The sequence below is a fragment of the Oncorhynchus gorbuscha genome, linkage group LG06 (assembly GCF_021184085.1).
Source record: "Oncorhynchus gorbuscha isolate QuinsamMale2020 ecotype Even-year linkage group LG06, OgorEven_v1.0, whole genome shotgun sequence".
Classification (NCBI taxonomy): domain Eukaryota; kingdom Metazoa; phylum Chordata; class Actinopteri; order Salmoniformes; family Salmonidae; genus Oncorhynchus; species Oncorhynchus gorbuscha.
In genome coordinates, this window is record NC_060178.1 from 80,611,921 (window position 1) to 80,626,521 (window position 14,601).

Genomic DNA, 14,601 nt, shown 5'->3' on the forward strand with positions numbered 1-14,601 from the left:
TTACTGTGGATATTTATAGTTTGGGATTCTGTATATTGGAAAATAAATAACTGATGTATTTGTGTTAATCCCAATAATGAGACATATTTGAAGTTAGTGACTTTGTATTCTTGCTGGAGTTGATATAAAGATGTTTGAATTGTATATTTTGTGTCATGCTTTTTTTTCCCATCTTCAGTAGTTAGCTTTCATTAATCGACTGTGTCATTCTATGAGGTTGAACTAAAACAACTGTATTCCTCACTTTATAAAATCATCAGTATTTACTTTCCTATGTTCGTCATACCATCATGGAAATATAATTAACATTCCACTGTACTCTTCCTCCAATGTACCTTCATGTTTTGTATAAAGAAAACAAAACCCCTTATTCCTACTTGGGTAGCACTGTCTACCCCCCCCCCCGATCTCACACACACTCCATTCAAACCAATGACGAGACGTTAACAGTCCATGTTAAAAGCACACACATTAAAGTTTAATGAATGAAAAGTGGAGGAGGTTCAGTAAACATTTTGTCGGTGGCGATAGATAAAGATAGATCGATAGATACTACATACATTCAGCATCACTGGGACTTCAGTTCAATCCCACCATCACACCTGCGACGGAACACAACCAAAGCAACAGAAGTAGCACATCTGTAGGAAACAGACCAGAGAATTAGTATAGTTTTTGTTCTGTTTGTTCTTTTTTTTACCAGTTCAATACAACAGAGACACTGCGTCTTTCACAATGACATGATACGGAGTACAGTTCTCTCTCGAGGATGGTGGATGAGTCTTTACAGGTTTCACCCTAGAATGAATGGAATCCGGCTGAATTGCAATGATCAATATCCATGTTTGCAAGTATGAAAGTCCTTTTTGTGAGAGCTGTGATAAACTCATGTTGAAATCTGCGAGGCATAGAGCTAAACGTTAAGCTAAAGGATGAGATGACAGTTCATCAATATCATACAATGTGGACACCATAAGGGATAACCTCAGGGATATATATAAGACAAGGTTAACATCGGGGCAAACAAGGAGTCCACTGCAACAGGACACTCTGGGTACAAGTTGTTCTTAAGCATAGATCTAGGATCAGCTTTCCGTCCCCAAAGCTTTTCCTTAATCATTAGTGGGGAAAACCACCAAACTGACCACAGAACTGTGTCTAGGGGCAACTTCATCCTACTCCGCAGGAAACCCGTCCTGTAGGTCTCCCACTTAGAAAACAAAGAGGATAACAGCTGAACCATACCGCTTCAGGAGTGAGCTCAATTCATGTTTATACACATTTATACATTCAGGTTGGACTGTTCTACTCTGCGATTGGCACCTTTTCATCTCTGATTTGTGTTCTATAGCCAGTCAGAATGGACATCTAGGGCTAAATTAATTTACCGCGAATGCAGTCTCTGCTAGCGCGGGAACATTGCCTTTAAATTTCAATCACCTTATAACGCTGAAGTTCAGCGATACAGATTGAATCCAGGCATTATCTGTGCATGTTAAAATAGGATTGAATCCAGGCATTATCTGCATGTTAAAATAGGATTGCGGTAAGTGGATCCAATGGCAAACATACAGAAAGATGGCAGGTCTACAGTTTGCTGTCATTCAGCCCATGGCCTCACCATCTTTTCACCTCCCACCACAGTACAATGATAAGATGGCAGCACCAATTTAATGCAGGTAAAATGTAGACACCATCTTTGTGAACATCCACAATAAGTAAGCTTCCTACAGCAGCTTGATTTCAGTCGACTGTGACTTTCACTAAAATCTTATAATTACTTCTACCACGGAAAATGTCCCCAATTTAAAATGACAGGAATTCAGCCTAATACTTAAACAAAATCAACACAAGACAATCCGAACCCTTTCACAATATTTCAGAGTATGGTATAGTAAATACAGGAAAAATGTATTTCAGAGTGGGAGGGGCATCTCACTCATTTGCATTTTAACTCCACCCACTCGGGCTCAACAGCCAATGAGGAATGTGTCTGAGCCAGAGGGGAAAAAATACTGTCATAACTGGCTATTAAGTGATGTCACAAATACCTTACAGCTTTTTTTTGTTACACTAGTTTTTATTTTAACTTTTTTATTTATTTTTATTTTTTGAAAATCAGCAACAATTATTATGCCTTTTATACTCTACAGGAAAAAGCTTTAAGATAAAATAAATAAAAAATAAAACAAACAGCACACAGACTTTCAAATGAATTAGATGTCATATTCACATGGAAGACAACATATACAATATTAAACATGTTTCTACATCAATACTGCTGCCTACACAACAAGGCCAACCATTCACTACCTTGTTTTGGACAATTACAAACTACCTTGTTTGAGCAAGTGAAATAACCAAATAAAAACAGCTCGGGAACCAATCAAATGCCATCCTGCCTGTTCCAATAGAAGCTTCCAGAAAACAAAGATTTACTCTTTAACATATAAAAATACTATACCAAAATGAAATACAAATATATATATTAGAATCTGTTAGGCATTTCTGTATAAAGAGAGGGCTAAAGGTGTTAGGTTACATCAGAAAACAAAATATAATAACAAATAAAAACAAAACAATGCAAAACAAATAATTGAAATTAGACGTAACAAAACAAATATTCTGAACCTTTTTGTTCCGTAATAATAAACATAATAAAAAGCTCTACATATCAATTTGCAAACTTCTCACATGCAAGTTTGCACACATTTAATACTGCAGGCATTGAGGGGAGGGGCCTAATCATCCTCCTGCTCAAAGGGGGAGGGCTTATGCAAATCATCCTGAGGCAATGCATGCTGGGGGATTGGTCTCCACCGGGTACTGCCTGCTCCAGGTGGGGGTATAGCTTATAGCCTACTGTAGGGGAATGGAAGGTCTACCTGCCTCACAATGTGTATCAGACAGCCCCTTCTGACTGCTTCTAATGGAACGACCCTTCTGCTCAGACAAGAATGTCCTCTAGTGTGGTGCATGCGTGCATGTTGTGTGTATGTGCTGTGAAGGGCAAATGACTGTGATTCTCAGTGCTGGTATTCAGTGCAGTGGTCTTATCAGTAATGAAAAGAATGGACATCTCTTGTTCTAAAAACTCCAGGATAGAGTCCAATAAGAAATCGGCCCAGATATAGCCCGACCTAACCCCAGCTCTGCTCAGCACAGCTCAACTACAATCTGGCCCATCTAAACCTGACCTAACCCGGCTCAACTCATTTACAGTCCAGGCAAGCTTATACCAGCCCACACCAGCTACAGTCCAGTTCCAGCCCAACTCCTGCTCAGCCCAGTCCTGCCCTGCCTAACCAAACTTAACTACAACCCAACTCTACTATCCTCCCTCTGTCATTTTTTTTTTTTTTTTTTTACATCTCTGTACCTCTTCCGTCCTGCCACCCCGACCAGACCGGACGTCATATTACACATACAGCCTTCGGGAAGCAAAGAAAGCAGATGGTGCTTAGGCTATCTGAGGCCTAATGGATGGATGAGCCAAGGGGCCAGAGGTTTAGACCAGGTGTGTATGAGGGGCTGGTTGATGTCTGGCTCTGAATGCAACACCTTTGCATCTCTAGAACTCTTCAAAACAATGTTGCAGATACAATGGTTTGGTTGTTGTTGTTCACACTTTTCCATGTTGTTGTTGATGGTGTTTGTTTTCTCTGTGTTTCTGTACGTCACACAGCCATGGAAGGGGAGGAAATGTCCTATTTTATAAACATTGTTGTCCATAATATATAGATAGAGGTTTTTATATATATTTCTTTATACTCTCTGGTTCTCTTACTTCTTCCTTCTTCCTTCTCTCTCTCTCTCTCTCTCTCTCTCTCTCTCTCTCTCTCTCTCTCTCTCTCTCTCTCTCTCTCTCTCTCTCTCTCTCTTTCTCTCTCTCGCTCTGGTGCACTTGGTGGTGGCGGTAGCAGGTTTGTGTGAAGCGTGCTACTACATGCAGCCCACGCAGCCACACTTGATGGTCTTCTCCACTTCCTCGCTGAACGAGGTTCCATCGCTGCACTCAAAGGTGTATTTCCGGCGTTTCATTCGCTGGCTGGCACAGCAGGCACCTGTGTCGCAGGCGCCGGAGCACTCTACCCAGGAGACCATGCGTGTGGTCTGACAGATGGTGTACCCACGCTGCACCTGGTAGAAGTCCCTCACGGGCTCCCCCCGACACTCTGACTCTGTGGGTGGAGGAACGATAAAGACACATTCTGAGACTATGGTATGATGAACATCAAGAGAAGCCCTTCACCTTAACATTAAGATACATTTTAAGAAAGTTTATTAAACAAAAAAATGCTAAATGTTTCAGACACAAAGTCATCCTTTCATGGGTACCTGTAGTTGGTTTAGGCTGGATTACCTCTTGGTCTGTTGGTATCAAAGACAAGCAACAACAGAGACAAACTAAGTAAACTAGGATGCCAGACAGTCCACATTCTATCACCTATCTGCACCACAGAGCTCCTCTGTGTATTCACAGTAGTAATGTGTGTGTGTCCCCTATCTGCATCACAGAGCTCCTCTGTGTATTCACAGTAGTAATGTGTGTGTGTCCCCTATCTGCATCACAGAGCTCCTCTGTGTATCCACAGTAGTAATGTGTGTGTGTCCCTATCTGCATCACAGAGCTCTCCGGTGTATCTACAGTAGTAATGTGTGTGTGTCTCCTATCTGCATCACAGAGCTCCTCTGTGTATCCACAGTAGTAATGTGTGTGTCCCCTATCTGCATAGCTCTCGGTGTATCTACAGTAGTAATGTGTGTGTGTCCCTATCTGCATCACAGAGCTCTGTGTACAGTAGTAATGTGTGTGTCCCTATCTGCATCACAGAGCCCTATCTGCATCACAGAGCTCTCTGTGTATCCACAGTAGTAATGTGTGTGTGTCCCCTATCTGCATCACAGAGCTCAGTGTATCTACAGTAGTAATGTGTGTGTGTGTATCTACAGTAGTAATGTGTGTGTGTGTCCCTATCTGCATCACAGAGCTCTCCGGTGTATCTACAGTAGTAATGTGTGTGTGTCCCCTATCTGCATCACAGAGCTCTCCGGTGTATCTACAGTAGTAATGTGTGTGTGTCACCTATCTGCATCACAGAGCTCTCCGGTGTATCTACAGTAGTAATGTGTGTGTGTCTCCCCTATCTGCATCACAGAGCTCTCCGGTGTATCTACAGTAGTAATGTGTGTGTGTCTCCTATCTGCATCACAGAGCTCTCCGGTGTATCTACAGTAGTAATGTGTGTGTGTCTCCTATCTGCATCACAGAGCTCTCCAGTGTATCTACAGTAGTAATGTGTGTGTGTCTCCTATCTGCATCACAGAGCTCTCCGGTGTATCTACAGTAGTAATGTGTGTGTGTCTCCTATCTGCATCACAGAGCTCTCCGGTGTATCTACAGTAGTAATGCGTGTGTGTCTCCTATCTGCATCACAGAGCTCTCCGGTGTATCTACAGTAGTAATGTGTGTGTCTCCTATCTGCATCACAGAGCTCTCCGGTGTATCTACAGTAGTAATGTGTGTGTGTGTCCCCTATCTGCATCACAGAGCTCTCCGGTGTATCTACAGTAGTAATGTGTGTGTGTCTCCTATCTGCATCACAGAGCTCTCCGGTGTATCTACAGTAGTAATGTGTGTGTGTCTCCTATCTGCATCACAGAGCTCTCCGGTGTATCTACAGTAATGTGTGTGTGTCTCCTATCTGCATAATCTACAGTAGTAATGTGTGTGTGTCTCCTATCTGCATCACAGAGCTCTCCGGTGTATCTACAGTAGTAATGTGTGTGTGTCTCCTATCTGCATCACAGAGCTCTCCGGTGTATCTACAGTAGTAATGTGTGTGTGTCTCCTATCTGCATCACAGAGCTCTCCGGTGTATCTACAGTAGTAATGTGTGTGTGTCTCCTATCTGCATCACAGAGCTCTCCAGTGTATCTACAGTAGTAATGTGTGTGTGTCTCCTATCTGCATCACAGAGCTCCTCTGTGTATCTACAGTAGTAATGTGTGTGTGTCTCCTATCTGCATCACAGAGCTCTCCAGTGTATCTACAGTAGTAATGTGTGTGTGTCTCCTATCTGCATCACAGAGCTCTCCAGTGTATCTACAGTAGTAATGTGTGTGTGTCTCTATCTATCTGCATCACAGTAGTAAGAGCTCTCCGGTGTATCTACAGTAGTAATGTGTGTGTGTGTCCCTATCTGCATCACAGAGCTCTCCGGTGTATCTACAGTAGTAATGTGTGTGTGTCTCCCTATCTGCATCACAGAGCTCTGCCGGTGTATCTACAGTAGTAATGTGTGTGTGTCCCTATCTGCATCACAGAGCTCTCCAGTAGTAATGTGTCTCCTATCTGCATCTACAGTACAGTAATGTGTGTGTGTCTCCTATCTGCATCACAGAGCTCTCCATCCCTATCTGCATCACAGAGCTCTCCAGTGTATCTACTGTGTATCTACAGTAGTAATGTGTGTGTCTCCTATCTGCATCACAGATCGGTGTATCTACAGTAGTAATGTCCCCTATCTGTGTGTGTACTCCCTATCTGCATCACAGAGCTCTCCGGTGTATCTACAGTAGTAATGTGTGTGTGTCACCTATCTGCATCACAGAGCTCTCCGGTGTATCTACAGTAGTAATGTGTGTGTGTCTCCCATCTGCATCACAGAGCTCTCCGGTGTATCTACAGTAGTATGGTGTGTGTGTCTCCTATCTGTGTGTGTCAGTAGTAATGTGTGTGTGTCCCTATCTGCATCACAGAGCTCTCCGGTGTATCTACAGTAGTAATGTGTGTGTGTCTCCTATCTGCATCACAGAGCTCTCCTGTGTATCTACAGTAGTAATGTAATGTGTGTGTGTGTCTCCTATCTGCATCACAGAGCTCTCCAGTGTATCTACAGTAGTAATGTGTGTGTGTCTCCTATCTGCATCACAGAGCTCTCCAGTGTATCTACAGTAGTAATGTGTGTGTGTCTCCTATCTGCATCACAGAGCTCTCCAGTGTATCTACAGTAGTAATGTGTGTGTGTCTCCTATCTGCATGCAGCTCTCAGTGTATCTACAGTAGTAATGTGTGTGTCTCCTATCTGCATCACAGAGCTCTCTGTGTATCTACAGTAGTAATGTGTGTGTGTCTCCTATCTGCATCTGCATCTACAGAGTCTCCTATCTCTCCAGTGTATCTACAGTAGTAATGTGTGTGTGTCTCCTATCTGCATCACAGAGCTCTCCTATCTGTGTATCTACAGTAGTAATGTGTGTGTGTGTCCCTATCTCACAGAGCTCTCCGGTGTATCTACAGTAGTAATGTGTGTGTGTCTCCTATCTGCATCACAGAGCTCTCCGGTGTATCTACAGTAGTAATGTGTGTGTGTCTCCTATCTGCATCACAGAGCTCTCCGGTGTATCTACAGTAGTAATGTGTGTGTGTCTCCTATCTGCATCACAGAGCTCTCCGGTGTATCTACAGTAGTAATGTGTGTGTGTCTCCTATCTGCATCACAGAGCTCTCCTACAGTAGGTGTATCTACAGTAGTAAGTAGTAATGTGTGTGTCTCCTATCTGCATCACAGAGCTCTCCGGTGTATCTACAGTAGTAATGTGTGTGTCTCCTATCTGCATCACAGAGCTCTCCGGTGTATCTACAGTAGTAATGTGTGTGTCTCCTATCTGCATCACAGAGCTCTCGGTGTATCTACAGTAGTAATCATCACAGAGCTCTCCGGTGTATCTACAGTAGTAATGTGTGTGTGTCTCCTATCTGCATCACAGAGCTCTCCGGTGTATCTACAGTAGTAATGTGTGTGTCTCCTATCTGCATCACAGAGCTCTCTACAGTAGGTGTATCTACAGCTCTCCGGTGTATCTAAGTAGTAATGTGTGTGTGTCTCCTATCTGCATCACAGAGCTCTCCGGTGTATCTACAGTAGTAATGTGTGTGTCTCCTATCTGCATCACAAGAGCGGTGTATCTACAGTAGTAATGTGTGTGTCTCCTATCTGCATCACAAGAGCTCTCCGGTGTATCTACAGTAGTAATGTGTGTGTCTCCTATCTGCATCACAGAGCTCTCCGGTGTATCTACAGTAGTAATGTGTGTGTCTCCTATCTGCATCACAGAGCTCTCCGGTGTATCTACACTATTAATGTGTGTGTCTCCTATCTGCATCACAAGAGCTCTCCGGTGTATCTACAGTAGTAATGTGTGTGTGTCTCCTATCTGCATCACAAGAGCTCTCCGGTGTATCTACAGTAGTAATGTGTGTGTCTCCTATCTGCATCACAGAGCTCTCCGGTGTATCTACAGTAGTAATGTGTGTGTCTCCTCTGCATCACAGAGTCCAGTGTATCTACAGTAGTAATGTGTGTGTGTCTCCTACTATCTGCATCACAGAGCTCTCCGGTGTATCTACAGTAGTAATGTGTGTGTGTCTCCTATCTGCATCTGCATCACAGAGCTCTCCAGAGTGTATCTACAGTAGTAATGTGTGTGTGTCTCCTAGAGCTCTCCTGCATCACAGTAGTAATGTGTGTGCTCATCACAAGAGGTGTATCTACAGTAGTAATGGGTGTCTCCTATCTGCATCACAGAGCTCTCCTAGCATCACAGAGCTCTCCAGTGTATCTACAGTAGTAATGCGTGTGTGTCTCCTATCTGCATCACAGAGCTCTCCGGTGTATCTACAGTAGTAATGTGTGTGTCTCCTATCTGCATCACAGAGCTCTCCAGTGTATCTACAGTATTAATGTGTGTGTCTCCTATCTGCATCACAGAGCTCTCCGGTGTATCTACAGTAGTAATGTGTGTGTGTCTCCTATCTGCATCACAGAGCTCTCCGGTGTATCTACAGTAGTAATGTGTGTGTCTCCTATCTGCATCACAGAGCTCTCCGGTGTATCTACAGTAGTAATGTGTGTGTGTCTCCTATCTGCATCACAGAGCTCTCCGGTGTATCTACAGTATTAATGTGTGTGTGTCACCTATCTGCATCACAGAGCTCTCCGGTGTATCTACAGTAGTAATGTGTGTGTGTCTCCTATCTGCATCACAGAGCTCTCCGGTGTATCTACAGTAGTAATGTGTGTGTGTCTCCTATCTGCATCACAGAGCTCTCCAGTGTATCTACAGTAGTAATGTGTGTGTGTCGCCTATCTGCAACACAGAGCTCTCCGGTGTATCTACAGTAGTAATGTGTGTGTGTCACCTATCTGCATCACAGAGCTCTCCAGTGTATCTACAGTAGTAATGTGTGTGTGTCTCCTATCTGCATCACAGAGCTCTCCAGTGTATCTACAGTATTAATGTGTGTGTCTCCTATCTGCATCACAGAGCTCTCCGGTGTATCTACAGTAGTAATGTGTGTGTGTCTCTATCTGCATCACAGAGCTCTCCGGTGTATCTACAGTAGTAATGTGTGTGTGTCTCCTATCTGCATCACAGAGCTCTCCGGTGTATCTACAGTAGTAATGTGTGTGTGTCTCCTATCTGCATCACAGAGCTCTCCGGTGTATCTACAGTAGTAATGTGTGTGTGTCTCCTACCTGCATCACAGAGCTCTCCGGTGTATCCGGCCTCACAGTGGCAGTAGGCCTCTCCTGTATCAGAGATCTGGCAGCGCCCGTGTTTACAGTTGTGGCTGCGGCAGGGGTTAAACAGTTCCCCCTGCTGGTTACACAGGGCACCACGGTAACCCTCCACACACTCACAGCGGTATGACTGCAGGTCCAGGGGAATACACTTGCCATGCACACACCTGGGGAGAGGGAATATAAATCAATCATTCAGCAATACAGGTCAGCTAAGACTAAGAGTCTTGGGTTGAACATATGTAAAGACTTGTCTCAAACCATTCATATGAATTGCATTTTGAGACTTAGTGAAAACCAGTTGAAATGCAATGCATTATCATCATAACCCCAGTGAGTTTGTACTGACTTGCTGCCCTGGCATGGGTTGGTGGCCGGCTGGTCACAGTGTGGTCCGTTCCAGCCCGGCTGGCAGTGGCAGACTGGTCCCTGTGCCCCGTCCGGCTGGCAGATACCATGTAGGCAGTAGATCTTCCTACAAGGTTCACAGCCTGGCACCACGCCCGGCTTCATCTGGGTCTTAGTGAAGTCCTGCAGCTCATTGTTGATATACAGATTCTGGATGCAGCCGTGGAAACTGGAGCCATTCTGGATCTGCCAGAGCCGGAAGGCTGCCGAGTGGACGTCCACGGGCATACCTGAGAGATGGAGGATAGAGGGGGAGAAGAGATAGGAGGAAGAAGGTTAGAGATGTATGAGAGTGGAGAACAGGAAAACAGAGAAACCATTAACAAGAGACTGATATGGAATGAAGGAAGAGGCTTTTTCAAAGAGACATATGCAACTGGATACAATTATTTACATTTGACTATTTTCAATTCAAGAGTTTCTCTGATATAATAGTGGTTTGACACGAAGTCAATTCTGAAACGACAGTACATGAGGCACAGAGTCTTTGAAACAGAGGACCGTGAAAAGGAGAAGGGGTATTGTCTGATGTGTTCTCTTCTATACAGCCACAGACATACACCACAGCACAGTACAGGACCTCACCAAGACATCACATCACATACTCTGAACACACAGGCATTTCTGATATCAGATCAATTCTGTTTCAACAATCAATGCTTTGATACCAAGAACGGCGAGTCGGGTTACAGAGTATAAGTTGTATAGGTGAAGAAAAGAAACCAGGAAAATGATGATCCATGCCAATAAACCAACCCACATATCCAGAGGGAAGACTGTGTCTGGTAGGACAGAGGTAGGGACCTATAGGAGTGTGTTTTAGAAGGATAAATGAAATAGTAGGAATCACACAAATAGAATAGAAGACTATGTGATGTATTATATGTTAGGAATACTGTATGTATCCTGAATACTGTGGGCATTAAGGGGTGATGCTCATAGGGCCAAGGGACAGGGGCTATATTACTATATTAGTACATTGTGTTGCTGATTGTGTATGGCTTTATATGTGATAACACCATTGTCAGGCAGGAGTGTGTGGCTTTATAGGGGTGTTTACCTACAGTATATGTGTATGCAAGTGTGTGTGTGTGTGTGTGTGTGTGTATTGTGTGTATGCTGGAGTGCTCTAACAAACACAGTCGTATTGGGGGATGGACTGGGTGGATTGAGGATTGGAGTTGGATAGGTTGCAGGATTGGGTCGGGATATAGCTCGCTTGCAGTGGTTGGGGTTTTGGGATGGGGGGGTGGTTGGGGTTGGGGGTTGGTTGTGGTGGTGGGTTGGGGTTGGGTTGCGGTGGGGGTGGTGACATTGACAGTAGTGTAGTAGTTGTAGTGCCTGCAGCAGAGGAGGAGGAAGTAGGTGTGTTCTGGAGAGGGCCCCTACCCCCCACGTATAGCGGAGCCTCCCCGTTGAGGGGCCGGACCCCCCTCAGGCTGTCCATGGTGGTGGGGAGACCCCCGTCGATGGACAGGTTCACCATCTGGTCAATGGTCACCAGCTCCACCGTGTGGAACTGACCGTCGTTGATCGTCTCAGTACTGTAGACAGAGAGAGGGAGGGAGAAAGACAGAGAAATATACAGGGGGAGTGGAAGAAACAGACAGACAAAGAAAAGAGGGGAGGACAAACATTTATTAAACATTTGGTTGATGTGTGTGTGTGTGTGTGTGTGTGTGTGTGTGTGTGTGTGTGTGTGTGTGTGTGTGTGTGTGTGTGTGTGTGTGTGTGTGTGTGTGTGTGTGTGTGTGTGTGTGTGTGTGTGTGTGTGTGTGTGTGTGTGTGTGTGTGTGTGTGTGTGTTCACCTGTAGATAGCATGTCCAGGCAGGCTGCCAGGGTCGTAGCTGACCTTAACATGACCCTGGAACAGCTCCACGGCGATGTGGTCGTTGTCCCCATTATACAGCAGGATACCGTTGTCCTCCGCTGTCGACACCTGGGGGCAGATATCACAATATAATAGCATGTATTGTGATGATATGATAAGACATCATGTCCTACATTAGTTACACAGGCTGAAAGTTAACTTGAGATCCTTGTACGTAACTCAAATCTTCTTGCAGATTTCCATTTGACAACCGTCTAAGACTAAGATACTGTACATGCATGGATCTCAAACACATGCTTGTTGAATTGCTGATTCAGTACCTGCACTGTATAAGCTGTGTGTGTGTGTGTGTGCGTGAGCGTGTGCACACATTTTTGCTTGTGAGTGTGTTACAGTACCTGTAGTGAGATGTTAGATACCTGCAGTGTGATGTTAGCCTGGGGCCAGTTCTTGAGGTCAGAGAGCAGCAGGTAGGAGTCTCTGTCTACGAAGTTCACACTGACCAGCTTCTCACAGCGAGGACCGCCGAACCCAGGGAGACACTGGCACAGTGCCCGGCCTGCCCGCTCCACACACGGGGCATCGTTCTGGCAGTCTGCCAGGTCACATAGAGACCGCGGTGAGGAGGGCATCTCACACAACTGACCACTTTGGGGGGAGGGAGAGAGAGAGAGAGAGAGAGAGAGAGAGAGAGAGAGAGAGAGAGAGAGAGAGAGAGAGAGAGAGAGAGAGAGAGAGAGAGAGAGAGAGAGAGAGAGAGAGAGAGAGAGAGAATCAGTAAGTCCTAATGAGAGAGAGCATTTCACAACTGATAAGAAAAAGTGGTACCCTAGAGATTATACCACGGATGAGTCAGAATCAGTAAGTCCTAATGACAGATGTTAGGCATTTCACAACTGATAAGAAAAAGTGGTACCCTATACGTATTATACCACGGATGGCTTGATACTGTTCTACGTTGTGTGAGTTCTAAGGTGTGTGAGTTCTAAGGTGTGTGAGTTCTATGTTGTGTGTTAGTTCTAAGGTGTGTGAGTTCTAAGGTGTGTGTGAGTTCTAAGGTGTGTATGAGTTCTAAGGTGTGTGAGTTCTAAGGTGTGTGAGTTCTAAGGTGTGTGTGAGTTCTAAGGTGTGTGTGAGTTCTAAGTTGTGTGTGAGTTCTAAGTTGTGTGTGAGTTCTAAGGTGTGTGTGAGTTCTAAGGTGTGTGTGAGTTCTAAGGTGTGTGTGAGTTCTAAGGTGTGTGAGTTCTAAGGTGTGTGTGAGTTCTAAGGTATGTGAGTTCTAATGTGTGTCAGTTCTAAGTTGTGTGTGAGTTCTAAGGTGTGTGTGAGTTCTAAGTTGTGTGTGAGTTCTAAGGTGTGTGTGAGTTCTAAGGTGTGTGTGAGTTCTAAGTTGTGTGTGAGTTCTAAGGTGTGTGAGTTCTAAGGTGCGTGTGAGTTCTAAGGTGTGTGTGAGGTCTAAGGTGTGTGAGTTCTAAGGTGTGTGTGAGTTCTAAGGTGTGTGAGTTCTAAGGTGTGTGTGAGGTCTAAGGTGTGTGTGAGTTCTAAGGTGTGTGTGAGTTCTAAGGTGTGTGTGAGTTCTAAGGTGTGTGAGTTCTAAGGTGTGTGTGAGTTCTAAGGTGTGTGTGAGTTCTAAGGTGTGTGTGAGTTCTAAGGTGTGTGAGTTCTAAGGTGTGTGAGTTCTAAGGTGTGTGTGAGTTCTAAGGTGTGTGTGAGTTCTAAGGTGTGTGAGTTCTAAGGTGTGTGTGAGTTCTAAGGTGTGTGTGAGTTCTAAGGTGTGTGAGTTCTAAGGTGTGTGAGTTCTAAGGTGTGTGTGAGTTCTAAGGTGTGTGAGTTCTAAGGTGTGTGTGAGTTCTAAGGTGTGTGAGTTCTAAGGTGTGTGAGTTCTAAGGTGTGTGTGAGTTCTAAGGTGTGTGAGTTCTAAGGTGTGTGTGAGTTCTAAGGTGTGTGAGTTCTAAGGTGTGTGTGAGGTCTAAGGTGTGTGAGTTCTAAGGTGTGTGTGAGTTCTAAGGTGTGTGTGAGTTCTAAGGTGTGTGTGAGGTCTAAGGTGTGTGAGTTCTAAGGTGTGTGTGAGGTCTAAGGTGTGTGAGTTCTAAGGTGTGTGAGTTCTAAGGTGTGTGTGAGGTCTAAGGTGTGTGAGTTCTAAGGTGTGTGTGAGTTCTAAGGTGTGTGTGAGGTCTAAGGTGTGTGAGTTCTAAGATGTGTGAGTTCTAAGGTGTGTGAGGTCTAAGGTGTGTGAGTTCTAAGGTGTGTGTGAGGTCTAAGGTGTGTGAGTTCTAAGGTGTGTGAGTAGCTCACCTGTAGCCATCGGGGCAGGAGCAGGAGTATGCGTTGAGTTGGTCGACACACTGAGCTCCGTTCTGACAGCGATTCTCCTCACAGTCATCATAGTCCACACTGCAGTCATCACCAACGTAGCCCGGAGAACACACACACCTGCAACACACACACACACAAATGTTAGTGTTAACGTTAGCCCACTGAGCTCAAGCCTAAGTCTGGGTACCAACATCTTCAAGTCACGCACGCACGCACGCACGCACGCACACACACACACACACAAGTTGACATTGTGTACTCACTGAGGTCCAGTAGAGCTGATGAGACAGGTAGACTGGTGTTGACACGGACTGACACCTGGAGCACACACATCCTCCATCTCCTCACACATCTCCCCTGGAGAGAGAGAGATACATTACATTTACATAGCAAAGGATGGAAAAGTGAACCATAATAGGCCCACTCAACTGTGATAGGCTGGTCTAGTGGAATATGTA

At 44.8% G+C, this 14,601-nt stretch overlaps 1 protein-coding gene across 6 annotated transcripts in view; it reads right to left on the bottom strand.

Moving 5' to 3' along the window:
• Positions 1-456: 456 nt before the first annotated feature.
• The window catches only part of LOC124038394 (slit homolog 1 protein-like), a 194,382-nt gene continuing 180,237 nt past the window's right edge, over positions 457-14,601 (bottom strand). For 2 of the 6 annotated variants that reach the window (XM_046354230.1, XM_046354229.1), the window contains 9 exons: positions 14,407-14,500; positions 14,123-14,260; positions 12,247-12,475; positions 11,805-11,935; positions 11,337-11,539; positions 9,937-10,225; positions 9,543-9,754; positions 4,339-4,371; positions 457-4,181 (listed from right to left, as the gene is read on the bottom strand). In XM_046354230.1, coding sequence (XP_046210186.1) covers positions 3,943-4,181; positions 4,339-4,371; positions 9,543-9,754; positions 9,937-10,225; positions 11,337-11,539; positions 11,805-11,935; positions 12,247-12,475; positions 14,123-14,260; positions 14,407-14,500 — 1,568 coding nt within the window. In that variant the 3' untranslated portion in view covers positions 457-3,942. The remainder of the gene's footprint in view (positions 4,182-4,338; positions 4,372-9,542; positions 9,755-9,936; positions 10,226-11,336; positions 11,540-11,804; positions 11,936-12,246; positions 12,476-14,122; positions 14,261-14,406; positions 14,501-14,601) is intronic. The other 4 variants (XM_046354234.1, XM_046354233.1, XM_046354232.1 and 1 more) reach the window with 3 other exon arrangements.